This window comes from Heterocephalus glaber, unplaced genomic scaffold (genome assembly GCF_053883595.1).
Source record: "Heterocephalus glaber isolate CG9 unplaced genomic scaffold, H.glaber_assembly_v1.0 deba00001673, whole genome shotgun sequence".
In the NCBI taxonomy this organism is placed as follows: domain Eukaryota; kingdom Metazoa; phylum Chordata; class Mammalia; order Rodentia; family Bathyergidae; genus Heterocephalus; species Heterocephalus glaber.
Window position 1 is genome coordinate 23,483,462 of NW_028258410.1, and position 27,979 is coordinate 23,511,440.

The 27,979-nt window shown below is 47.3% G+C and overlaps 1 protein-coding gene across 2 annotated transcripts in view; it reads left to right on the forward strand.

The window, feature by feature from the left end:
* Nucleotides 1-27,979, forward strand: part of Jph2 (junctophilin 2) — a 73,920-nt gene that overhangs the window by 3,375 nt on the left and 42,566 nt on the right. For both annotated transcript variants that reach the window (XM_021239083.2, XM_004858199.4), the window contains exon 2: nucleotides 19,438-20,224. In XM_021239083.2, the coding sequence (XP_021094742.1) occupies nucleotides 19,438-20,224 (787 nt within the window). The remainder of the gene's footprint in view (nucleotides 1-19,437; nucleotides 20,225-27,979) is intronic.

Genomic DNA, 27,979 nt, shown 5'->3' on the forward strand with positions numbered 1-27,979 from the left:
TTGGACAGTGCTAAGGATAAATTCTGGCTCTACCGCTTGGTAGTTTGGTGACCTTGAGCCTCTTGCTGACCTTCTCCAATGTGGTACCATTCTGCTCAGCAGGTGGTTATGCTGGGCAGTGTGCTATGCACTGGAGACACAGCAGAGAGCGAGCCTCAGTGGCAGGTGGTAGGCCTGCCCGGTGTTCCTTCCCTTCTCCTTTCTCTCCAAACCAAGGATAAACCAACACACACTCATGTGAGACCAGGGACACACATTGCTGGCCTGACATGAGCATGGGAACCAGTGGGCTGATCTCCTAAAATGTCTAAAAGGAGGAAAACCCATTCACTTACTTACTCACTCACTCACACACACAGCATGTGCTACTGAGACCTACTCTGTTCCAGGCACTGTCCCATAGTAAGGTCTGAGTATAACCTCCTGTCTAGTGGAAAAGAGAGAAATAAACCAGAAAACACTCATGCACAATATGATAAAAAATATAGTGAATGTGAAAAATGTTTTAAAATTTATTATGGTAAAAGGCACATTGCCATTTGTCCCCCTCAAAACATCTCTCATACACTTATCATACACTCATCCCATTGTTCTTGTCACTTTCTGAAGCAGTTTTAGAAGTCCTTTCACATGAGTGTCTTTAGTTGCACTGTTGTGGCTGCTTTGTTGTCCTGAATCAGTTCCAAATGTTTACCTTTCATGGTCACTTTGACTTTGGGGAAGAGCCAGAAGTTGTATGGTGCCAGATTGGGTGGTTAGGTGGGGGAGGTCGCACAGTAATGTTTTCATGAGCCTGGCTTTTTGTTAGATGTCACTTAGCAGAATTCACCATATTTTTGATCAACCCGTGTAAAGATACCCAGGAGAGAGGACTTCTAGAACTGCTTCAGAAAGTGACAAGTAGCCAGGCATGGTGGCACATGCTTGTAATTCCATCACTCAGGAGGCTGAGGCAGAAGGATCCGTGAGTTCAAGGCCAGCCTGAATTACATAGTGATACCTTGTCTCAAAAACAAAACAAAACAAAAAAAAACACCGAAAGTGACAAGAATGATGGAATAAGTGTGTTCAGGGCGAGAAGCAGTATTTTGACTTCATTATTTTTTTTTTCTGGTACCGGAGATCAAACTCAGGACCTTGTGCTTGCAAGGCAGGCGCTGGAACCACTGAGCTAAATCCCGAGCCCTAGAAGCAGTATTTTGAGATGGGTTAATGGCAATGTGTCTTTTACTGTGATACATTTTTAAAATTTAAACATTCACCATATATTTCGGGCACTCTGTATATATAATTTCCAGAAGTTACTAGCATTACAGCAACAAAGGAGAGAGACAAGAGTATAGTGCCTCTAGATAAGGCAGTCTCAGAGAAAGATGGGTAAGACTAGAGAGGAAACAAAGCCTTTCAGGCAGAAGAACGGAGCTCCAGGGCCAGGCTTGGCATACTTGAAGAGCAGCGAGACCACAGGCATCGCAGGAACTGAGTGTATGAGGGTTACAGACAGGAGTGCAAGTTGGAATTGTGGGCACGGCCTGATCACCCAAGCTTTGCAGGCCTGGATTTTTCCCCCTCCAGTACTAGGGATGAACCCAGGGCTTTGCACATGCTAGGCCAGTGCTCTGCCACTGAGCTACATCCCCAGGCCCTTTTACATTTTATTTTGAGGCAGGATCTTAGTAAATTGCCCACGCTGAACTCAAGTCTGTAGTGCTCTGCCTCAGCCTCCTGAGTAGCTGGAATTAGAGGCATGCAGAACTGTGCCTTAGCTAGACAGGCCTTGGGTTTTATCCCAGGTGCCAGGAGCTCCTGAGCCCAGGTAACTAGAAGACCTGCCACTCTGGTTTGTCAGTGGCCCAGACTTCTCCCAAGTGAGATGGCCCTATATCTAGGGGCCCTGGAAACCTCATGGATTCTCTTCCAAGCCACACATGAGGTGTAACTCTCCAAAATTAGACATGGACACTGCTTTGGAAAATCTCTTTAATCAATCTGTCATCAGCCACCCCACCCCCACCCCCCACCTGCCCTTTGCCCTATCCCAAGTAGCATTGACGGGAATGTGAACAAATAAGATCCTGTGATTAGGAGCAGTTTCGAGTCAGTCACTGGGCTCTGCAATCTCTTTGATTCTTAATTTTCTCATCCATAAAATGGACCTATCTGAATCTCTCATAAGATCTCTCACAGGATAAACAGACACAAAATAAATGGCAATTGCTATTATTACTATTACCTATGATTAATTCATTTAGAAAATACATATTGCATGATTATTATCAAACCAGCACTGTGCTACACTGAGAAGTGTAGAAATGGCATGCATGTCCCTGACTTCATTGGGAAATTCAGGGGAAACCACATGCAGGACAGCACAGGAGACTAGGCAGGGGCAGACAAGGGACCAAGGAAGCACGGGGGAAACTGTCAGACTTAGGATCTCAGGGTGGCTTCCTGGAGTAAGTGCCCTGACTTGGTGGAGTGAGCCTACCTACTCCAGGGTGAAAGAACGAAGTCCACGTAGGCCAGGAGGGCCAAAGCGTGCTGTTCATCCAGGAGACAGAGCTGAAGCTAGTATTTATCCAAAGATGGAGAAGCAGTCTCTGCTGGCCTTGCAGCCAAACTGCCTGCTCCAAGCCAAGGAAAACGTCAGGATTCCCAACTGCAGGTACCGAGCCAGTAAGAGGTGGTGAAATCAACTTAGTAGGTCAAGACCTAGCTTTTTCAAAATGGAAGGTTAGCAACAGAATAACATAGAAACTATCAGAGTTTTCACAGAGAATAAGACAAAGTATTATTTCCTGAGACATTTGTTCAGCTGAGAGTGTGTGTGGGTGGGTGTGTTTAAAAACATCTGTGTTTAAGTGTGTTATGATGTAAAATGTATTTCTGACCATAAGCCATGGTCAGGACATTTGAAAATCACTGTTCTAAAATGACTTGAGGTCCGGGCCTAGTGGTTCATGAATTGCTGTGAGTTTGAGGCCAACCTAGGCTACACAATGAGTTCAATGCCAGTCAGAAATACAGCAGACACTGTCTACAAAACCAAAAGAAAACAAACAAACAAACAGTAAAGTGACTTGACCCAGCATCTTCTTCGAAGCCCTTGCCATTTCTACCTTCATAGACCTTCCCTTTCCTCTAAGCCCTTGCTTTGGTTGAGTGTTAAACTCTTCGGCTCTGGTGTGACGAGAGGGAATGGGCTCCAGACTCTCAAACCCTGCTGCGAGCCTCTTGGCACCCTCTGCATCCTTTAGCCCTCATTCCTCCCATGGCCATATAAAGCAAAGCTAAAAATAGCTGCTGACTTAAAGCTCATGCACACATACCCCAGGCCTGAAGGAGTAATGTGCTGCACGGCCGCTGAGCTGTTTCCACCCCCACCGCCCCAAGACTCATGGATTCCAGCACTAGAAGGGCCATCTGTTGTTGTTGTTTATTTCCATGAAGTTTATTGGTACATTTTAGGTATAGAATAGAGTTACATTCATCATTGGGATCTTGTGCCCTTACATGATGTATCTGGGTTCTTATTTTTCCCCCTCCCCCGCCCTCCCTTCACCCCCTCCACCCTTCCCTATTTACAAAGACTTTGTTTCCATTTTTTTTCCTTTTCTCATATTTTTTCTTTTCCCTTCTTTTCTTTCCCCTACCCCTCCCACTTCCCCTATGTCTTCAGACCTTTTAGAAGGGCCATTTGTGATCCTTGTTTTCTGAGGTTCCTGATCTCGACCTCAGGGGCCCATATATACCCTGATACTGCTCATGAGGTGTGTGCTTATGTGCATGAAAGCCTGTGTTTTTTCTGAGAGGTATTTTCTCAGATAGTCATTGGATTAGCAATGCTTATGCGCAAATAAATTCCAGAACCATTGATTAGTTCAATCATCAAAATATTCATAGGAAAAACAAGGCCCAAGATTGACTATTTTTCATAAAGCTAATAATAATAAAGTTAGCATTTTTGAAGCCCATACTATGTGCCAGGCCCTGTTCTTCGCACTTTATGTTGGTTGTATTATGTAAGCTTTTGCAACAATCTTATGAGGAAGTACTGTATTGTTGCTACCCCTATTTTACAGATGAGAAAACTGAGACTGATCACATACATATTCTCATTCAAGCTAGTAAGAGGGAGAGATGGAACTTGATAATAACAAGTAATGATTAAATCTTTTATAATATAAATGTTTTACTAAATGGTACACAATGATACAAAAGAGTCAGGATTGGCTACATAATTTGTAGGACCCAGTGCAAATGCAAGTGTGGGCTCATTCTTCAAAATCATTTAAGAATTTCAAAATGGTAGCTGGGCATGGTGATGTATGCCTATAATTCCAGCATTTGGGAGGCTGAGGCAGGAGGATTTTGAGTTTGAGGCCAGCCTGGGCGACGTACTGAGTTCAAGGCCAGCCTGAACGTCATACTGAGATCCTATCTCAAAAGACAAAAACAAAAAAGATCTCTCTTGTGTACTATACTATTGGCTTTCGAACTTTTATGATTGCAAAAACACTATAAAATAGGCACTTCACATTGTAATTCCATACCCACACCCACAGACAAAAATGAAAAAGTGGAAACAAATCCATAAAACATTTCCCTTTCTATATTCAGTTTTGGCCACTTTCTCCCTTATTCTGTTTTGTTGAGAGAATTAAACGATGCACTGATATGTATAAAGCTCTTGGAACAGAGTTTGGCATGTGTTCAAGCTTTTTTATAACCACTGTATTTTGAATTGATAAGACTTTTCTGTTTACCTCTGGGCCCAGGTTATTTCTCCTGCTGAAAGCTAATGACTTAGGCTCATTTCAATCCAATGGACTCTGAATGTGGGAGCTCAGTGATATGACAATTGACTGAGTAGTACTCGGTGTCATATTTTCTCAATCCATGATATGTGATCCTTGCAGAGCTGAGCATGAAGGAAGTTAACTTCCATATTTATTTATTTGTTTGCTCCCCAAAGGGATGTCTTTTCTGTTAATCTATTTATTTTTGTACTAATATTGCACTGTCTTCATTACGGTAGCTTTACAGTAAGCCTTAAAATCAGATAGAGAATATCTGCCAACTTCTCACTTCCTGTTCAAGATTCAATAGTCTAGATCACTTCTACTTGCATATACATTATAAAATCAGCTTGTCAGTTTCTTACCAAAAAAATCCTTCTGGGGTTTGATTACAATGGCATTAGATGAGTTTGGGAGAATGGATATCTTAGTAGTAGTGAGCCTTTTGATCTATGAACATGGTATAGATCCTGATTTATTTAGATCTTCTTTAATGCTACTCAGCAATGCTACGGAGTTTTCAACGACTCCCACATATTTTGCTATTTTTTAAAATGATTTTTAAATGATATTTTAGATTTCATTTTACCAATTGTTCATTGCTAGTTTATAGAAGAAATTTAATGGTGACTGAATTATTTTAGCTTGCTCAATTCATTTTTTAGTTCTAGTGGAGTGTTTTTGGTTTTCAGATTTAAAAATTTAAAAATTTATTTAATTCAAATTTTTTTTCATTGCTATCAAAAATAAACTTTAGAGGTCCTAAGAATACGATATTAAAGGGACACATATGGTACTTATTAAAGGGAGACATTGAGGCCTTAGAGTAGCCAGTTGGGGGTTCAAATCCCAGCTTTGCCAATTCTTAAATATGTGCACCTGGGCAAATATTTCCTTTTTCCCACTAGGAATGTTAAAATCTTTCTCAAAATATAATTGAGACAATGAAAATGAGATCATACATATAAAGCACATGGCGTAATGCTTGGCACGTAAAAAATGACAAAATATATTTTATCCTTTCTTTATTTTCTTCATACCCCTAAAGGTAAATTAGTTCAGAATGGCCTGAACTATAGCTGTCCTTGACTTTGGGATAATATTTGAGCCCCAAAACTAGCTTTTGACTTTGGAACAGTGAAAAAGCCAAGATGTTGATTTGCTTAGTTCTCTCCTTGTGTCCTGGCAGCATGGATGGAACCCACGCCAGGCATGATTCCATTTCGAATGTAGAATCAGCATAATTTAACCTCATCTTGAAAATCTCATGTCCCAGTTCACAGCCAGGGATCAGCATGACAGTGGGCTGTGTTGCTGTCTCAGCAGCTTCTTGGCATTATCTGGAGACCCCAGGGGACCAGAGCGCCCCTCAGCAAGACTGGAAAGTGGAAAGTCTTTCCTCTCTGTGGCCTTGTTTCTGTGATCCATGTGTCCAATTGAACAGATCTCTGTAGATATGTCCAGTCCAAGGCAGGCCCTTGGGATTCATGAAGCTTGCTTGTTTCCAGGACCTGCTAATTCCAGGGCCCCCACAGCTGTTCTGTGGGCCAGCCCTTGCCCGCCACACCCTAGGGAGGAATGTCTAGTCTCATTTTCTGAGGGCTGTGACTGACAGTATGGGGTGAGGGGGACAGGCTTGCTTTCTGCAATGGACCAGAGGGACGTCCTTGTTCCCTCCTATCCCTTCCCACGCTGGGGCCCCAGAGAAGGTGGGCAATGAGGTCTGGTCCTCCTCACTCCTGTGTGACTTCCACTCCCTATTTAAGGGTCAGTCCAGATGTGCGCCAGCAGAATCTACAGAGCAATCCAGGGGCATGAGGGACGACTCTAGGATGCTTCCCTGCCAGCCAGTGTGAGCACCTTGAGCCTGCAAGCTTTTGCTGGCTGCACACTGTTTTGTTTTGTTTTTTTTGACACCAGGGATCGAACTCAGGTCCTTGCACTTGCAGGGCAGACGGCAGAACCACTGAGCTAAATCCCTGGCCCTACACATTGTTGCCCATGCCATGGAGTGGGGCCACATGCCTAGGCCTGAGGCAGATGGAGCCTGCAAGATATGCTGTCTGGCATGCATCAAGCTCTCACTGCTTTTATTTTTAATTAAGTTGGAATCCTCAATGCATACCTTCTTGACTGCACGGTCAAATTTAACACCTTCAGTGGCAGGACAAACAGACCGTGGGACACACAGAGCGGGACATGATATCACCTATGGAATGTTTGCCAGGAAGGCACAGAGAAGGTATTCTGTCCAGCACTGTGTAGGCCATGGTAAACTTCTGGCTTTTATTCTGAGAAAAATGGGGACCCTAAAAGTGATAGAACTTGACTTGCTTGAAAGGGATTCCTTCATGGAAAAGGCTCCCTTCAGCTACTGTGTTGAGACTAATTAGCAAGTTTCTTGCAATAATGTAGGTGATAGATGGTGGTGGCTTGGGCCTTCATCTTGCAGCCGTCAAGATGGTGAGAAAGGATACTTGAAGGAAGAACTGGTAGATTTTGTTTGTTTTTGTTTTTTTGGTACCAGGGCTCGAACTCAGGACCTTGCGCTTGTGAAGCAGGCAAGAACTGGTAGATTTTGCTGAAAGATTGGACAGAAGCAGTAAGAGGAAGGGGGTCAAGCTTGGTCCCAGGTTTTGGTGTGAACTGTGGAAGAGTGTCGATGCTGTGAACTGAGACTGGATGAGGGTTTAAGGAGGGAAGTCAGGTGTCCACTGTAGGACACCACGTTCAGACATGCCTTGCCTGTTGGACAGGCCCGTGGGCCCGAGGGTGGTGGCAGGCCGGTACACCGGCAGGGGCCTCTTTCTGAACCCAGACCCTCTCCCCTCGACCCTTTCTGCCTCCACACACCCACTGGGTTCTGGTTTCCAAGGTACTCAGAGTTGCTGGCAGCCGTCAGGGTGCGGAGCTTACCCAGGGCCTGGCAATGGGGCTTCCACTCAGGCCTCAGGCCCGAGCTGTCAGCACCCGGGTGATGTCACCCAGTTAATCCTCAGCTTCTTGTGTGAACTGTGGGGTGTCATCCGGGGCAGCAGACTCTGGATGTGGGGGTGGTAAAGCCCTGCAGTTAAGAGGACTTGTCATCCACCCACTGCAACCTGACCCTTCTCCTGAGAGCTGTCACAAATGCCGCCAGCTCCTCTGCTTTGCTTAGGGTTGTCTCTCGGTGATCCCAGGAAATCAGAGACCATGGAGCTTTGACAGACGGCAGCATTTGGAAGCCATGGGAAGGGACTTTGGTGCCAGCCTTGTAGGCGAGCCAGAGAGCAAGGCCCTGGGATTGTAATGGGAGAACATAATGCAGTCCAACCGCTCACTAAAGGAGCTATTAATTTATGAGACCATGCAGTGAAGTAAAATAAAGGTAGGCTTACCTACTCTCATTAGGGAAAGGAACCTAACAGGCTTTAAGTGAACAAAAGCCACTTGACAAATAGGTCTTGAGTGCCTACTACGTGCCAGTTCTCAGAGATGGGGTGACGTAGAGTGATAAACAGCAAACCTTTCAGTCCAGTAGTGAAATGTGCACATTTGTCTGTAGAGGAAGGCCTGGAAGGACTTGCGTTGTTAACAGTGTCACCCTTGAGGAGAAAGTGCAAAGGTCTTTTCTTTTATGTTCCTATCTGTTTGAAACTTTTTGGAAAGAGCATGTATGACTTCTGTCATTTAAAAATGTGCTCCCTGGGCCGGGGATTTAGCTCAGTGGTCCACTGCCTGCCTTGCAAGCGCAAGGTCCCAGGTTCGATCCTGGGTACCAAAAAAAAAAGTGTGCCCTTCCCAACTCACAAACAGTATTTATTTATTTATTTGGTTTTGTTTGAGACAGGCTCTCACTACGTAGTTCAGGCTGGCCTCAAACTCATGGCAATCCTCCTGCTTCAGCCTCCTGAGTGCCGGGATTACAGGCATGCACCACTACACCTGGCACAAACAGTATTTATAAGAAAGCAAGTGAGGCAGGGAATCTATTCTCTAGTCCCAGCTGAGCTACTATCTGCAGTGTAACCGTGGGCAGGTCTCTCTCTGAGCCAAAGCATCTCATCTGTATAATAAGAGGACTGGACCACACTCTTTGGGGTTTTTTTTGTTGGTTTTTTTTTGGTACCAGGGATCGAACTCGGGTCCTTGCACTTGCAGGGCAGGCAGCAGAACCACTGAGCTAAATCCCTGGCCGGACCACACTCTTAAAGGTAAATTCACTTTTTCTTACATGCAACACTAACTTTCTGGCTGTGGCTACCTGGAGACATGGTGAGAGGAGACTGTGAGGTTGTATTAGGAGTTAGCATCATGACCGATTAGCAATGTCTGTCGTGGACACTGGATGGGGAAGGGGTGATCCATGTTACAGATTACTTGTGCACTTGACTAGATGGTCTCCAAGCTCCACTCCTGCTAGATTCTCATTTCCAGAGTTGCAGTTGTTAATACCTGTGTTTCACATCTGCAGACACTAGGAATATGGCAGTCCATACTAGTACGGCCTACTGGAACCAGCCCCTCCTGGCTCATAAGAGCCCACTGTGACATTTTCAGGAAATTTTCAAATTACCTGTTCAACCCTTGGCAACTTGACCAGCCAGAGTGGGAGTATGCATGTGGTGGACATTGGCTAAGGCTACAGACCCAGGTTTGTTTTACCTGAAGAGCTAGTTCGCCAGTATATCGCTGAATATTGTGCTAATACGAAATGCCCTTCTCACCCAACCTCTTGGTTTGCCTGGAACTGTCCTGGTGTTAGCCCTGAAAGTCTCATATCCTGGGAAACCCTTTAGCTTCAGATAAATTTGGAGAACAGTCACCCTAGGGTTCACTGAGTGGTGGTAGGGGAGACCATACTGTGGTGGGCAGAGGAATGTGAAGGTTGGACAGTGGGAATGGAGCATATTGAGTTCCAGAAACAGCCAGAGCCGGGGCGGGTGTGGGGGGGCGGCTGGACATGTTGGCAGAGCCCAGATCCTGAGAGCTTTGTGGGTCACACTGAAGTTTGGACTTAACCCTTATGATAGCTTCTGGTTACTCCCTCAGGACCCAGATCCTCTTTTCCCTAACTGCTCCGAGTGTGAGCTGCCAATAGCTCCCCGCTGAGCATTGCCTTCTGTGGATGGGAGCTGGCTCATCCATAGCCAGTACAGGGGTACAGAGACCTGACTCTGTGCTGTGATGTCAGATGACTCTGAAGGACTACACCAACTCAAGATATCCCATGGAATCAGCTGAGGCCTCTGTTGATGATATCCAACTTTTTCCACTGCCAGATCCTACCTCCTTCCTCAGAGGCATTCTCGAGAGTTCTCTTCCAAATCCCTGCACACAATCTCAGGCCAACTCTGTGCCCCAGAGAAGTGGACATGCAATTTTCATTATTTTTTCTGCCCCCAAAGATTATCTCTACCCTGATCTGCTTTTCTGGCATGCTGGCTTCATTGTCTGTATCAAGGTGGGTTAGAGCCAAGACTGGATTTGTCCCCTCTGCTTAGGACAATGATGGCGAACCTTATAGAGCTTTCATTGATAACAAACAGCTACCTGGGCATGCATACCATAGGTTTGCCACCGCTGGCTTAGGAGCATCTATACAGTGTCACTGATATGGGCCTATGTGTTCACCACAATATGCATGGCTTGTTGACTTGGTCTGACCTCGGTGTCCTTTGGACAAGAGCCACTGACCTGTGGACCCTCTGATGCTCACTCCACATTTACTATGCTACATCTTATACCCTGTCTGAAATTGGTGGATGACACTTCCTTGGGGCTATCCTAGAGTCTTGTGCTACTTTCTGGGATTACATAGGCAGACCTGAGGAACAATCAGGGATGGCTGTTAGACAGAATAGACAAGATACAAACAAGGAAGGAGAGAAGAAGTGACAAATGTCTCAGGCAATAAGAGTTTGGAGAAGGGGAAGTGGTGTCCTGAGGACATAGCACTGACATTGGGGTGCAAAAGACATGGGCAGACCATTCTGGCAAGGGGAGTGGGCCAGGTCGTGGAGGGACTGGACTGTTAGGTAAGGACATCCAGAGGCCATGAGGACCCCTGGAAAGGAGCTATTCTGTTCCTCTCTCTCCATCTCTCTGGTCAGTTCCCCAGACAATGACAGTCCAACCTGAGATAGTTTCCTAGAAATAGAAAAGTATTACTGGCCAGATTGGGTGACCTTCTGCATGACCATTCTGTAGCAGGAGATGGCACACAGGTCTTTTTCCTGTCTCAGAGTGGATCTTAGATCTCCTTCCCTTAGCTTTCATAAATAGTTGTGCTTTCTTCAATTTGAGTGGGAACTTCCAAATTTTTAATTTGGCAGGGATATTCTCAAATTCTTAGAGGGGCAAACATTTGTCAGGACACTTGAATGTGACCATTAGCAACTGTTACATTGTGTCATCATGAGCAAGTCCTTTGAATTCTTATTTTCAGTTTTTCCAACTGTAAAATTATAATCATGATACTTATACCTGTTAAAATTTTTTTTGCTTTCAATCTGCAGGTAACTGAAAACTCCAACTCCAAATGACTTAAACCAACACTTTCCAATTGAAATATAATTGAGAGCTAGGGCTGGGGATTTAGCTCAGTGGTTTCACTGCCTGCTGTGCAAGCGCAAGGACATGAGTTCGATCAAAAATATATATATATATATATATATAAGAACTAAATACATAATTAAAATTTTTCTAGTAGACAATTTTAAAAGGTGAAATTAATTTTAATAATATATTTTATTTAACCATTATCCAAAATATTATCGCTTCTGTGTGCAATCAATATATAATTACTACCATATAGATATAATTATTGAGATACTTTGTCAAGAGATATTAAGTCAATTAATTATTTTACAGTCTACCAGCTGGGAGCAGCCATGTGTGAAGGGCATCCATTAACAGGTTTTATAGCAGGAATGGAGTGGGCTGGTTAACTGGAGGTCAGAAGAGAGGTTTACTGCTCTCATCCGAGGATGCGTATTAGAATCACCTGAGGGACTTAGTCAGCTACACTCCTCTCCCCTCCCTCCCCCTTTCTGATACTGTGGATGGAATCCACAGCCTCACACAGGCTAGGCAAGCACTCTTAACCCTAAGCAACTTGTCATCCCTATAACGAAACACCTGAAGGAGGCTATTTATAAAGAAAAAAAGTGGTTTCTTTCTTTCTTTCTTTCTTTCTTTCTTTCTTTCTTTCTTTCTTTCTTTCTTTCTTTAGAGCTCACAGCTTTGGAGGGTCAAAGTCTGAGGCTGGGCAGAACCATTCATCTGGCTTCTGGTGAGGGCCACACATTGTGGCGAAGAGTGTGTGTAAAGAGCTCACAGGAGGTTAGAGAGAGAGGCAAGGGCCTGAGAGTCCCTTCCAAGGGCACCCCCCAGGGACCTAAGGACTTCCCACTTGGCCTCTCCCAAAGATTGCTCCATGTCCCAAAATCGCCACTGTGAAGACTGTGATTTTAATCCCTTGGGGGGCCCAAAACATATTCAAACCATATCAGTGCTTTCAAAGCAGCAGTGCCCATGCCAACTAAATCATAATCTCTGACCAGGAAGGTGGATCTTGTTCTATAGATGTAATTTCCAGAAACTATCTGCAGTGTGTATTTAGGGATGTAAAGGCAGATGAACAGAGTGGAACAGGTTTTTTCCTCCCAGGATAGAAGGTCTGAGACTTCATCCTGAGTGGAGAATACTAGCAAAACCTAGGGATTCCAAGCGTGCTTTCTGACAAGCCACCACACTGAGGCAGAACATTGGAGCCGGTATCTTTATGTCCCTCTGAGTTCTCTCTGTCCTTCCTGGATCTTTTTCATCTTTACAGTTAATCCTTTCTGGGCCAGCTTTTCTGAGCAAAGACTGACCTGCCAAAAAGCTAGCTTTTGGGGGCTGGGGGTTTAGCTCAGTGGTAGAGCACTTCCCTAGCACGGGCAAGGCCCCGGGTTCCATCCCCAGCACAACCCCCCCCCCAAAAGCAGCTAGTCTTCTAGTCTTTCTGGGGCATTACTTGTGTGGCAGCACTCGTACCCCTTATGTAGTTCACTTGTCTTCAGCCGACCACCCTTCCCCTCTATGCCACTGAAGACCTGGACCATCACCTCTCGCTTGGACTGCTGCACATGCTAGACAGTTTCTCTACTTCTGAGCTACAGCCCCAGGCCTCAAATCCACATTACTGTTCTATACCAAACCAGGAAAGCAGGCTATATTTAAGTTTTATTAGATTCAAAAGTTCTGTCTCAGGAATACGTATTTACTCTTGTTACAGCCTTGACCAGTCTTAAATGGACCTCAGTAACTCCCAGGAGTTTATCTGCTGAATCTAGATCTGAACGTGGCTGGCGGCCACTGCTACCCACTACTAGGCCCCTATTTCAATCTGTGTCGGAGGGAAAAGAGATCTGTTTCCTCTCCATGGAAGGACATAAAAGTGTCACTGGGGAAAAGACAGTCACAAGTTCATCCTGTGTTTACTGAGGGCTTCTTTGGGCCTGGGAACTATACGAGCTGCTGAGACCACGGTCAGAAGACACTAGCATGGCTTCCTCCCTCTTGGGAGCCAAAGCCAGGGAGGAAGTTTCACAGCGAACAAATGATTGCAATCACTACTTAACTGCACATGGGGCAAGTGCTAAGCAGGGGACAGGACTGCAGTTGGTTGTTTCTGGCAGTTCTCCAGGGATGGGGATCAAGACATTGTCCTGGATAAAGTCACATTTAAGCCGAAGCTTGACTCAACTGACTTGGCTAGAGGGAGAGGGAGAAGAGCATGCTAAGAAAATGAGAAAACCTGTGCAAAGGCCCTGGGGTGCTAAGGTGAGTGTCACTAGAGCACAGTTCAGGATGAGGCAGGAGAGGCAGACAGGCCCCCCCAGTGCCAGCCAGCATGGGCTGCTGGGATCTTGGGTTTTTCCCTGGGGAAAATGGGATGCCCTATGGGAATCACAAGGCCAAGTAAGGGGCAGCCCAGTCCTGCCAGAGGAGGCACTGCTTCCACAGAGGGCCCCTCCCAGCCAGATGGCTGTGGGCAGGTTCCCCCTCCTGTCGCTCTTCAGCTATGCTCCTTCTGTCCCCAGGGAGGACCGTCTGGTGTTAGAGAGACAGGCCTAGAGAGATGGCCCCACACTTGATTTCTCTCCCTTCTCAGGGACCTGTCACTCCAAGCCTCTCCTGGGTGTCTGTGCCTCTTGCCACCTGTTTGTAAATTTCCTAAGATAGCCTGGCCGTTTCCTCCTCAACTGGGGGCCAAGAGCCGCTCTCTGTTGCAATCTCAGATTTCCTTGGGTTTAAAGGGACCACGTCAGCCCATCTCATGCCAAATTTCAGCTAACATCAGGTTGATTCATTTAGTTTCACAAACTTCTCCAACCCAGAGATTAAATGTCTCATCTCTCTCCCCTTGCTCACTGTCTGTGCTCTGTACTTGTTCACTTTCTCCTTTCATGAGTTTTCTTCTTTCTTCTGAGAAGGGGAAGCAGCATCACTAGGCATGCACGGGAGTTGTGCATTATCATCTTGAGTGAGTCCTTCATCCTTGCTGGGCCTTAGTTTCTTCCTATCTGTGAAACTGGAACCATTAAATACCTCTCCAGGTGTTTTCACAGAGCCGTGTTCAGATGGATAAAGCAGAGAGAGAATAGACAGTTGTGGAATGCATGCTATTCATTCATTTATTGGAGGTGGTCAATAAAATATATGTTGTATTATATTTGCTATGAAGAAGAACAAAGCAAAGAAGGGAGATGGAAAACTTTGGGTGTGAGGATTATCATGTTAAACTTGTGGTCGAGGGAAATTTCACTGACAAGATGAGTAAAGGCTTGAAAATAGCAAGGGGGCGAGGCATGTAGGTATCTGAGGAAGATCACTCCAGGCAGAGGGAAGGGCAAATGCCAAGGTCCCGAGCAGGACCGCTGCTGGTGTGTGGGAGGAACAGGCAAGAGGCCGGTGTGTCTAGAGTGGAGGAAGGGAAAGGAGAATGTGAGGTGATAAGGACAGCAGAGTGAGGCGGATGAGATTAAGTGGGACACTGTGGGTCACTGGGAACTTGAGCTTCTCCTCTGAGTGAGAAGAGCAGAGCAGTGAGAGCTGACTTACCAGCAGCTGGAGCAGGGTCCCTCTGATTGCTGCGTTAGGAACTGCCGGGAGGGGCAAAGGCAGGGCCGGGCTGGGAGACCAGTGTGGCGGCTGTTAGGAAAATCCGGGTGAGTCAGAACCGTGGCTCTGACCACCAGTGCAAGAGAGGATGCTGAGCCGTGGCTGGATTCTAGGTGTAAGATGTCCCGATGGATAGTTGCAGAACACCACACTGGGTGGTTTTGTTTTTTCAAAAAGCATATTCATATATTACTTATTTATTTAAATTAAAAAATCAACTGTATGGAGGTGTAATTCCATGCAACAAAATCCGTTTTAAGTGGACAGTCTCGGCAGATGCATATGTCCACATACACAGACACCAGCTCCATTGAGACTGGACGTTGTGCAGTCGGCCCCCGGCAACCGCAGACAAGTTGCCGCTTCAGTGAGCTTTTTCCAGACTTTGATGTAATTAAGAGTCACACAGTCTGTGCTCTTCTGTCTCTGGCTTCACTGACTGGGCACGATCTTGAGGCCCATTCCTGAGGGGTGTCACAGTAGTCCTCCTTGTAATTTTGACAGGTAGCCCCTCAGGTGGCTGCAGTGCAGTTCATTCATATGCCAGGATGTTGGGTCATTTCCCTTTTTGGCTGTGTCCTTTTCAATCATCAAGAAAACCCTGGAAGGAGAGTACTGTGTTCCAGATGAGGAAATTGAGAATTCAAAGAAAGATCTTGTCCAGGGTTCCACAGCTTGGAAGTCACGCTTCACTCTGTCCCTCACCTCCTGTCCAGTGGGGTTACATGTGAATGAGGGTGGAAAGGGGACAGTTCGTTCTCCATCTCCCATTTCCTCATGTGTGGTACCACAGTCTCATTCCCTGTTCACTGCACCTGCCACACAATCCCATGCTGGGATTTGCCATGTGCCCACGTGGAGAAAAATGTGGCTTTGGTAGTGGCCCACTACCAGGGGAAACATGAAAGACAACAGTGAATGAGGTCAGGACTTGAGAGAACCGTGCTAAGAGATGCCAAAGGGAAGTTACTGCGTTGGGAGTTCTGGGGCAGAACTTAATTGGACCTCAGCCTGAACTGGACCTCAGTTCAAATTGCCCTTCTGCTCCTCCCTTGGTCTAAGCCTTTGGACAGATGCTCTCTGTACATCCATCTACCCATGCAAGAGAGGTCCTATTTCCATCTTCCTCCCTGAGATCCTGGATCTCAGACCACTTCTCACTGGTCTGTGTACAGCAGACAGTCAATGACCATTGGTTTTCCATGGTCGCTCATTGTACAGAGGTGAGCATTGAGGTCTCTCTCACCCCTAGCTGCTCCTGCCTGCTGGACAGAGTGCTGGAAGCAAGAGGGACCCTCCTCACAATTAACCCAGGTTTCTGATGGGGACACCCAGGAATTAGCTAGTTTCAAAATTTCTCTTGATGCTTCTAATGTGCACCAGGATTAAGAACCACGGGCTTAAGCATGAGTCTTGGTAGAAGACAGTTTGGATCCTGCTTCCTTGGTCAAGGCGCTTAACTCTCAGACCATCTGCTTCCACTCCTGGACTTGGGCACAGTCAGGGACTCATTTCACAGGACTGCTCACAGGTTTAAGTGAGCCCTCGGCACTGTACATGGTCCTTCACGGGGCTCTTAGGCAGAAAGGGCCAGGGCCGGGTAGCAGGGGCCCGGAGCTGGAGTAACCTGTGCTGAGAGGGACCAGGCAGGGTGAGACACCTGGATATGTATCGCCTCTAGAGCCACAGTGCCCTAGTCCCCAGGATCTCAGTGTTAGGTCACACCCTAGAGAGCATCCCACCCCATGTGTCATTGACAGCTTGAGCAAGAAGGCCTAGGAAAGGAAGGGAGTTGCGCAAGGTCACTCAGTGTGATAAGAGTTTCCAGAAAGGTCAGCCAGTCATTTGGGAGAGATTAACAGAGCACCTCCAGGTGCCAGGCACTGCTCTGGCTTCTGGGGATGCCTCAGAGAACAAAAGAGAATTGATCCCTGACCTCACGGAGTTTCCATTTGGGCCTGGAGAGAAGAGCAAGAGGGGCAGTAAGAGGGGATACAGCCTATGGGGAAAAAGTCAATCAGGGAGAAAGGTTGTGCGGAGTGCAGGAAAGACTGCAGTTTTAAATAGGGCAGTCAGGTAGGCCCCATTAGGTAACAACACGAAGGAAGGAAGGAAGGAAGAAAAAGAGTCTCAGGTGGCTGGGAACAGCCCATGCAAAGGCCTAGGGGAGAGCAGCCTGTTGGGTTGAGCCTGGGCCCTTCCCTGGTTGGCTGGTTCTGCTGCCCAGCCGAACACTGGTTGGGAAGACAGCCATTTAGTTAGCGCTCCGTTACTACAGAATGAATACCAGCAACAGTGACTTACAGACAGGAAAGGCTAATTTGGGCCCATGGCCAATGGTCTATGATCAGTTGGCCCTGCTGCCTTTTAGGCCTGCGGTGAGGCAGCTCATCATGGAAGCAGTTTGTGGTGGAGCAAAGCTGGGGAGTGAGAGAGAGAGGAGGGCCCAGGATCCCAGTGTCCACTGAGGACCCCCAAAGACCTGAAGACCTCCTCCTCCACCTCTTAAATGTTTCATGCTGGGGACCAAGACTTCACAGATATTTGGGAGACCCTAAGATCCAAACTACAGCAAAGGTTTTCCTTAGCCAGGGGAAAGGATCAGTGTGTGTTTAAAACAAAGACTGAAGATTGTATCTCTGTGTTGTTCTACCCGTCGGGGCAGAGAGCTGGCTTTCAGGGCTGTTGTAGGAGAGAATGACCAAGAGGGTGGAGCAGAGGGGCGCGCGCGCGTGTGTGTGTGTGTGTGTGTGTGTGTGTGTGTGTGTGTGAGAGAGGTGAAAGGGTTGGCTGTGTGACATCTACCTCCAGGCTGACATCTGGAGCAGCAGAGACGGGGTTGGGTGCATATTTTAGGGCCACACAGGGAGGGCAGTGAAGAAACAAGATGATGGAGCTGTCCAGGGAGCATGGGGCATGGCTTGGGATGGAGCCCTGGGAGGAACCACATAGGAGGTTGGGGCTGCAGTGTGAAGTCCTTCTGCAGCTTGTTTGTACAACTTAGGTGATCTCACACGGGAACAACTTTGTAGAATCACAGTATCACATTCATATCTTATCTTTTAGTTTTTCAGAGATACTAACTTATTTAAACCTCAAAAAAACACTAAGAGGTAAGAGGTAATTGTCGTCCCTGACAGAGGAAGAAGTTGAGGCACAGCGAGAGTAAGTCAGTTGCCCAAGGTCACACAGCTAGTGAGGGGAGAAGCAGGATTTGGAGTCTGAGCTCCTTTCTGCATTGTCTCTCTACTCACACGAGACTTGAGTGGCTACTAACACAAACTGTCCTGTTCCTGGGAGCTCAGGTATCTGTGTCCATGCAGGACCTGTACACATCACCATCCTGCATGCGCATGGTCTTGTGTGGTCTCAGTTCACTGATGCCCACAACCTCACACACTCAGCTCAGAGCCTCCTATACTTTGTGCTCTGACACTCAGATGTGCCTGTGCACTCAGAACCTCATAAACATTTATAATGTCACCTTCATGGGACTGTGGGCACTCCCCTCCTGTGTACATGCTGCACACTCATGATCTCATTCAGTCAAAAGACACTGATGTGTATGCCCACCGGTCTCTTACACACATAGTCTTGCACAAACACTCTCACAATCCCATGCTTTTCCGCTCACACTATGCAAATTCAGTCTGACCTGTTCATGGCCTTGAACATTCACACCCTCTTGCACACTTGTTTGGCTGTGCATGTGTACTTCACCTCATGCAGTGAGATGGAGGGCCTTGCCTGTTCACATCGCATTGCACTCTGATCTTGCACTTTCATTCAGTTCTACCTCTCTCTGTACAATTGAGACCTCGAATGCTCTCCTAACTTTATGCTATGTCCTACTGTGCCTCGCTCACCTGGAGTCAGACACCCTCTGTGCACACACTGCCTTGCACACTCCCACATCTGCAAACAATCATGCTATTGCACAATCCTGTCTTGTCCACTCATGTTTGTGTAGTCATGCTCTTCAGTGTGATCCAAACGCTGTGCACACACATTTATATTCAACCAGAGCCTCATCTGCTCAGATAACTTCATACTTTAACACTCCGACTCACACACTTTGCTCCATCTTGCATACTTGTGACCTCAGCATGTTCTCTGGGAATATTCACACCACTTGGCAAATTCCTTCTGGCTTGTCTGCTCTTGTGCTAGCACACTCCTTTAACCTCATTCATTCTCAGAGCCATCAATTATACAACTTCATACAGGGATGATGGGACTCACAGACTCCTTGCTTGTGCATCTGTGATCCTGCTATGTTCCCACCAGGAGAGAGTCACACCATTGCACAGACTCACCTAGCTTGTTCACTCTGCTTGTGTTCTCCCACACTGGCAACCTCAAGGACTCCTCAAAACGTGCACTCTGCCACTCAGATGGCCTGGCCAGCTCCAGCCCTCGCACACACGCTGGTCACTGCCCAAACGTGCCCCGTGGTGCCGCGCTCTGACATGCCCTTTCCTGCCCGCAGGGACGTACCAAGGCCAGTTCACCAACGGCATGCGCCACGGCTACGGGGTGCGCCAGAGCGTGCCCTACGGCATGGCCGTGGTGGTGCGCTCGCCGCTGCGCACGTCGCTCTCATCCCTGCGCAGCGAACACAGCAACGGCACCGTGGCCCCGGACTCGCCAGCGTCGCCGGCCCCCGACGGCCCCGCGCTGCCCTCGCCGGCCATCCCGCGCGGCGGCTTCGCGCTCAGCCTGCTGGCCAACGCCGAGACGGCGCGCGCAGCCAAGGGCGGCGGCCTCTTCCAGCGGGGCGCGCTCCTGGGCAAGCTGCGGCGCGCGGAGTCGCGCACGTCCCTGGGCAGCCAGCGCAGCCGCGTCAGCTTCCTCAAGAGCGACCTGAGCTCGGGCGCCAGCGACGCGGCCTCCACCGCCAGCCTGGGTGAGGGCGCCGAGGGCGCTGACGAGGCCGCACCCTTCGAGGCGGACATCGACGCCACCACCACCGAGACCTACATGGGCGAGTGGAAGAACGACAAGCGCTCGGGCTTCGGCGTGAGCGAGCGCTCCAGCGGCCTCCGCTACGAGGGCGAGTGGCTGGACAACCTGCGCCACGGCTACGGCTGCACCACGCTGCCTGACGGCCACCGCGAGGAGGGCAAGTACCGCCACAACGTGCTGGTCAAGGCCGCCAAGCGCCGCGTGCTGCCGCTCAGGAGCAGTAAGGTCCGTCAGAAGGTGGAGCACAGCGTGGAGGGCGCCCAGCGCGCGGCCGCCATAGCCCGGCAGAAGGCCGAGATCGCTGCCTCCAGGTGGGCCGCAGGGTGGGCATCGAGGGGATGGGCCGGTGCGGGCTGGTCCTGGGTCAGGGCAGCCGGACAGGCCTTGCCTTTCTGCTCCCCTTTCCGTTGGGAGGGATCTCTCCTGACCTTTAGGGGTTTCATTGGAGGGGCTTCGGCGGCTGGTGTCCCCAGTTGGTCCGTCTGTCCCTTCTCTCTGCCGTGCTGCCACTAACCCTTGTCCCTCCCACCCCTGCATCGGCCTCTTACATTCCCTCGACCTTTCCACTACCCACCGTGCCCACACACCCGCTCCGCCTTTTGTTCACCCAACTGGCCATCCAGTTGTCCGTCTGTCTGCCTAGCCGCACAGTCAAGCACCCGGTCATCTCTTCAGTCCCTCCATCCATGTAACTTCTCTAACATCCACCCGAACAACTTCATCTACCCAACCCTTCCAAACAACCAACCACCCCAGTAACTCAATCTCTCTAACATCCACCAAGCTGGCTACCCATTCCCACATTTACTCGTTCACACTTACCACTCGTCTACCTTTCCATCCTTTTACTCACCCAGCATCCAGTTATCCACCTGTCCACCCACCCAACCATCCGTCCATTTACTGAGACATCCATTCGACCACTTACTCATCACTCATTCACAATAAGCTGCATTCACTCAACCGATCCCATCTGCTCAGCTACTTATCCTAACATACAACCATGTCTGCGTTCACCCATCTACTTCCATTTATCCAAACACCTCATCACCCAGCCACACTTCCATCCACTGAACCATCGTCTGCATTCACCCACCCATCACCCAGCCACCTCTACTGCCCAACCATACTTCATCCAACAGTCTACCATGCTTCTATTCACTCAGCCATTTACCCTCCCAACCACCCAGCTATGCATATATAAAATCTCCTATCCACTAAGTATCCACCCTGTCATCTACATTCATACCCTTCCATGCCTTCTCATTCTACTTCATCTAAAGTGTTGTTGTTGTTGCCAAATGTTTATAGTACCTGCTGTGTGCATGGCAAATTTGGTTTACATTGACTCATGTATTCCTCTCAACAACCTTTCAGGATTGGTCCTATTTTATTGGCATGTTACAGGCCAGTTCAATGAAGCTCAGAAAGATAAGGTTATTTGCCCCAAGTCACCCAGTTAGTGAGTAGCCTTTCATAATCTGGTTTCCGTCCTCCCCTCGTGGCCTTTTCTACCATTCACATCCTGGGCTTGGATTTTTCCCCTCTTTCTGGTTGTCCCCTTGGCCTTTTATCACCATTCTGTAGTTCCTCCTGCCAGTGAGCTATTGCTCGTGCTGATTTCTCTATCTGGGTTGCTCCTCCTTCCTTTTGCTGCCCACTTAAGAAGTATTGTTATTCGAGTTTTGCAAACTTGGAGTAGCTGTGGGGAAAGTGGTGTGAGGTGGCAAAAGACAGTTACCTATCCCAGTGGCTATAGTGATCCTTTTGGAGGCTTTAAATAGCCTGGGCTAAAATTGGTGCAAGTGGCCTAGAGACAAATCCTGGCATTACTCTCTTTGATAGCTCAGTGCCTTGGGTAAATCAGCTTGGCTGTATGAGTTTCAGCTTCCCCAGTATGTGGTGTCATCATTGTTTAGTTGTGTATCCTTGGCCACTTGAGTTTTCTTCTCTAACCTCAGTGTTTCATCTATGCAACACTTGAGAAAGAAGTGCAGGTCCAGTGGTTCTGAGTCCTGTTGTGGATGCTTCCCCAGGAAGCAGACTCTGAGATGGAGATCAGCATGCAGGGCATCCATGGACGTGCTCTCAGGACCTACACTTGTGGGAAGGTCAGGAAGCAGGGCAAGGCAGGGAGATGCTGGGCAGAAGTGCAGTCTTTGCAGAGGGCTCAGCCAACCTCAAGGGGTGCTCTGTGGCGGAGATGACCTTTAAAGTGGTCTCAAGTACAGCATGAACTGGATCTTTATATCATCTATATTGGATGCGGGCAATCTTCCGGAAAAGAGCATGACCCGGGGTGGACAGCTCTCTACATTCCCTGCAGAGCGGTCCTGAGGGGGGAGCAGGACAGCACATGCTGGACACCAAGCACGGGCTCAAGAAATACCACTAGTTATTGTCATCATTTAATGAATTTATTTGACAGCTGTAGAAACTGAGGCATAAAGAAAAAATGTAATATGCCCAAGACCACCACCTGCCAAGCAAGTGGGGAACCAAGCTTCAGCCCTTAGCTTTCTGATTCCAAAGCTTTAACCTATACATTTTGCTAAACTTTGTGAACTTAAAATTGCCATGAATGTTAATGTTATTAAGGCAGAAAGAAACTATAGGTAATTTTCTTAAGACTTCTTGGCTTGAAGCTGCTATGGTTTGTCCACTCCAAACTCATGTTGGAATTTAATTCACATTGATTTTACCAACATTAAAAGGTGGGGCCTTTACAAAGTGATTAGGCCTTGAGAACTACATCGTTGTGGGTGGGATTAATGCCATTGTAAAATGGTAAGTTTAGATCCCTTTTGCCTATTTGACTTTCCACCTTCTGGAGGATCCAGACTTTCTCCCGTCCAGAGAATACAGCATTCACAATACCATCTTGGAAGAAAAAAATGGCCTCACCAAGCACTGACCTTCCTGGTGCCTTGAACTTAGCCTTTTCAACCCTCAGAACTACAAGCCGGTAACTTTCTGTTGGTTATAAGGGATGTGAGTGAAAAATATGGCAAATGTTTAAATTAAAAATAAATTATAACAGGAAGACACATTGCCATTAATCTTTTTCAAAATACTTTCTGTTACTTTGAACACACTTATTGTTCTTGCCACTTTCTGCAGCAGTTCTGGAAGTCTTTTATGGCTGCTTCAGTGTCCTGAGTCAATTTGAAGCATTTACCTTTCACGGTCATTTTGACTTTGAGGAAGAACCAGCAGTTACACAGGACCAGATCAGGTGCCTAAGGTGAATGAGGACCCACTGTAATGTTTTCATTTGACAGAAATTGCTGTAAACATTTTGAATTGATTTAGGACATTGACTTGTGTTCACAAAAAGACATTCATGAAAGAGGACTTCCAGAACTGCTTCAGAAGGTGGCAAGAACAATGGGATTACTGTATTCAAAGTAAAGGGGAATTCTTGGTGGGGGAGGTTAATGTCGGTGTATCTTTCAGTGTAATAAAATTTTTCAAAATTTAAGCATTCAGCTTATTTTTTTATCACACTTCATAAATTACCATTTTCAAGTATTCTGTTATAGCAGTACAAATGGACTAAGATGGAGAGCCAGGCTTATAATTAGGTGGTCATTTCTTAAAAATAAAACTTACGTTGGAGTAATTTTAGAGTCACAAAATGTTGCAGAGATAATACAAATAATTCCCATATACTTTCCATTCAATTTCCTCTAATGTTGACTTTGTACATTACCATATGACTTTCATCAGAGTCAACAGTGACACATTACTGCTCACTAAACTCTAGACTTTATATCAGTTCTACTAGTTTTCCACTGTTCCAGGAACGCATATTGCCTTGTCAGGTCTCCGTAGTCACCTCTGATCTCTGACAGTTTCTCAGCCTTTCCTCGCTTCTCTTGACCTGGACAGTTTTGAAGAACTACTGGTCCCTCTATTTGGATTTGCCTGACATTTTTGTCCGAATGACTGAGGTTATAGGTTTTGGAGTAGACTACAGAAGTAAAGTGCCCTTCTCACCCTCACGTCACACTGGGGATTGTGAAACCCTCATGCCTTTTCACTACCCATGATCATGTGACTCAGGAGGCATCTGCCAGGACTCTCTCTTTATTTTTTCGGTGCTGGGGATCGAACTTGGGTCCTTGCATTTGCAGGGCAGGCGGCGGAACCACTGAGCTAAATCCCTGGCCCCTGCCAGGACTTTCTGATGTAAGCTTACTGTTTTCCCCTCTCCCTGCTCTGATCTTTGGAATCCAGGTATAAAAGTCAGCCCGTAATCAAGAAGAGAAAGTCTGGGACTCAGCGTCATCTTTTGGAGGGGGCATATCCACATATATCATTTGAAATTCTTCTGTATGTAACATTGGTCCCTTTTTCTAAAGAGAACATTTTTATTTGATGATTGACTGATTTATAAACCCAGGGCCTCACACATGCTAGGCAAGAACTCTACCACTGTACCACACCTCCCCAGCCCAAAAAGAGAACATTTTTAGTAACTACACTGATGTATGTATATGGTCACAACAGAGAGAAGCCAGTACTGTCCTGGGACTTGCAGAGAGGAATGGGTAAGAATTTAGGGTTTGGATTTGACGACCATGAAATGGAACCCTGGCTCTGTTACTAGAGTTGTAGGGCAAAAGCCTCTCCTCTGGGGATCCCACAGGCTGAGCCACCTGTCCCATAACATCAATCATGGAATCGAAACCAGGTGTGGTTGTACACACCTATAATTCTAGCACTCAGGAGGCTGAGGTGGGAAGATTACCAAGAGTTTAAAGCCAGGCTGTGCTGCACAGTGAGTTCAGGACCAGCCTCAAGAAAAACCTTGTCTCAAAAACAAAAAACAAAAAAATCAGCATGACCACACTGGGAAGCACTCATAAAGAGGTTTGAGATCTATCTTTGAGGGGCTGACAGGAGCTTTGGGTTTTATAGAAAAGAGGAACGAAATCAAGGGCATAGCTGGGGGGGCGGGCGTGTTGCATAGCATAGGTAGTCCTGGTCTGGTCACAATGTGGTTGATAGATAACATCTCAGCATTGCTTCTAGGAGTTCCTGTGTGAACCATCCTTGCTTCAGGAGACCTTGGGTTCCCATGATGAGATGCCGGCTACTGCTTAGAGAGCAGCCTCAGTTCCTGTCATGGGGTGATTGCTTCTGCTTGGAGGGGTGACCTTATCATGGGGTGGTCTGCAGGCTCTGCTTTTCTGGTATGAGGTGACTGCAGGTTTAGGACAGTGACTGGAGACGTCTGGACATTGCTCCAGAGGGTCTGGAACTGGGCTTTGTAAAAGCTGTCAATTGGGTGTCCCTGCAAACCCTGAAAATTACTTCAGTTACTTAGTTATCTTAGTGTCTTTAGTCTTGAAGGAGGATGAGATATGCTGGGTAAATTTAGGGCTAATAATCCTCATGATACGAGACACGCCTTTGGTGATTAACTTGCCTATGTGCAGAGTAGAGCAGGGACCTGACAAGTTTTTTTGGTTTTTTTTGGTACCGGCGATCGAACTCGGGTCCTTGCGCTTGCACAGCAGGCGCTGAAACCGCTGAGCTAAATCCCCAGCCCCTGAAATTTTAAGGTAATAACCAAGGCAGGTAAAATGAAAGCAGAGATGCCATGCTTTAGGTGGTCTTTGGGTGTCTGCATTCCAGCCTCTGGCTCTGTATACCTCTTCTACTAACTGGCTGTGTGAATGCACCCGAGTTGCTTCACCACTCTGGCCCTGGGATCCTGTTTGTTCATAGGGTTGTCAGGAAGAGGCAATGAGCTAGGCCTGTGCAATGCCTGGTGCAGAGCAGCCAGCAGCACAAGCCAGCCTTTTTAATTTCTTGTATTTTGGTTTTCTGAGACAGGGCTTCACTATGTAGTTCAGGTTGGGCTTGAACTCACTGTATAGCCCTGGCTTTGAACTTGTGGTGAACCTCTTCCCTCGGTCTTCCTAATGCTGGGATTACAGGTGTGCACCACCACAGCTCGCAGTGCAAGCCATCTCCCACATTTGATTGCAGACTTGAGGAAGGGGGCATGTGTCCCCAGGTGCTCTCCCTCCTGGGGCAAGACCTTGCCTCTCTCTGCTCTCTGCTTTCCCTACCCTCCTTGCTTTTCCCGCTGATGCCAGCACCCTTGAGTCAGGAAGGTGTTGTGCTCTCACTGAGAAGGTCACCAGCCCTGCAGCGGGCACTGAGGAGGGGAGTGAGACACTGGTATCCAGCCTCTGGCATGCGGCGCTGCTGTGAGCAGAGCATAGGAGAGATGTCGAGTCCTGTGTGTGAGCCCTTGTGCTCTGGGGCTGGTGCCATGTGGGGAGTAGCTGCCTGGCCCCTGTTCAAGCTCAGGCTGCATTTCCAATTAAGGGAGTCTCTCGGTTGGCAGGAAACACAGGATTTCGGTTGTCTGTCTTCCTCAGAGGCTCTTCCCCTCCCACGGCTTTGGCTGCAGGGCAGCAGGAAGTGCCTCCAGCAGCCCGCAGCCTCCCAGCCCAGAGGAACTACATCCTGGCCTCTAGCTCAGGACTCTGCTTATGTGGACTGTGTCAGGGGCCTGGCTGTCTCTAAGGGCCTGAAAGAGTCCAGAGCAATACTATGCAATAAGGAAAGAAGGAAAGGATTATATATGTAATTAGAGGAATTCTTTTTTTTTTTTTTTTGGTACCAGGGATCAAACTCGGGACCTTGCGGTTTCGAGGCAGGTGGCGGAACCACTGAGCTAAATCCCCAGCCCTTTAGAGAAGTTTTTTTTAATAGTAACCATATTTTAAAAAGTAAAAAGAAACAGGTGACATTAATTCCAACAATATATTTTTCTCTAAGTTGGTAAATCTAAAATAATTTCAATATGTAATCAATATTTTAAAAATTACGAATAGGTTACTTTATAACCTTTTCATACTACATCTCCCAAATTCAGTGTGTGTTTCACACTCACAGCACAGCTTGGCTCGGACCAGCCAATTTCAAGTGCTCTGGTGGCCACCTGTGACAAGTGGCAGTGTCTGTGATCAGGACACTGAAGGGAGAAAGCCGAGACAGGTCATTCCCTTAAGGTGGACTACGGATCAGGAAAGATTCTGGACTGGCAATGTCCAGTGTGTCAGCCACTTGCCACAGGGGCCACAGAGCACTTGAAATGTGGCTGGTCCGAGCTGAGATGTGAAACACACACTGGACTTCAGAGACTGTGTGCGAAGAGTGTGGTCTGTTTATAATTTTGACAATCTTGATTACACATTGAAATCATATTTTACATCTATTGAATTAAGGGAAAATGTATCAAAATAATTTCATCTCTTTCTTTTTTTTTTTCATTTTACTTTTTTGACTGTGGTTACTACAAAACAATTACATATGTGACTTCCATTCCATTGTTTCTGGCCAGTGTTGTTCTAGGCTCATTTGGGTCCAGGAGATAGTCCAGCCCCTTCTCTGTGAAGATGTGAAACAGGCATGGAAAGCAGTAAAGACAAATCCACAACCACCAAGTGATGGAAGGGGATTAGGCTCACACCTTCTGATTTTGTGGTGAAGAACTCTTTTTGTAATGCCTTTTAAGGTCGTGGATGCTGGGTTCGTGAGCAAAGCTGGAAAATTTCGGGAGGGCCTGGATTTCCCTTGTTGTCACACCATCCCCCTGATATATGGCTCCCTTCTGGAAGGAGCTCAGTGAGTGACTAAGCCTTTGACAGCCCTTTGCTTCTCTGCAGACCTCGGTTCTTCATTTCTAAAAAGAGGGTAGTGATTTCTACCTGGAAGTGTTTTCCTGAAGGATAAAGCAGACTGTGTATGTGAAAGGCTGGATAAATGTCAGCTGCTCCAGTCATTGTCTAGTATTCTTGCCACTGTGTCCCCACTCACAGCCCCCACACACAGGGGATACCCTTGGAGAGTTGTCAGCTCCCCTAGTGCCTGAGGTTTGGAATGTCTCAGGGTTGGTAGTGGGGTGACATCACTGGACTGGTCTGCCTTCTCTCCTCCCATGCCTTCCCTGCCCCTGCCCCCCTCAAGCTGGCCCTGGAAACTCCCACATTGAGTGTGGGGCTAAAGTTAGCTTTGCAGCTTGCTGGAGGCCGAGTCTCTGG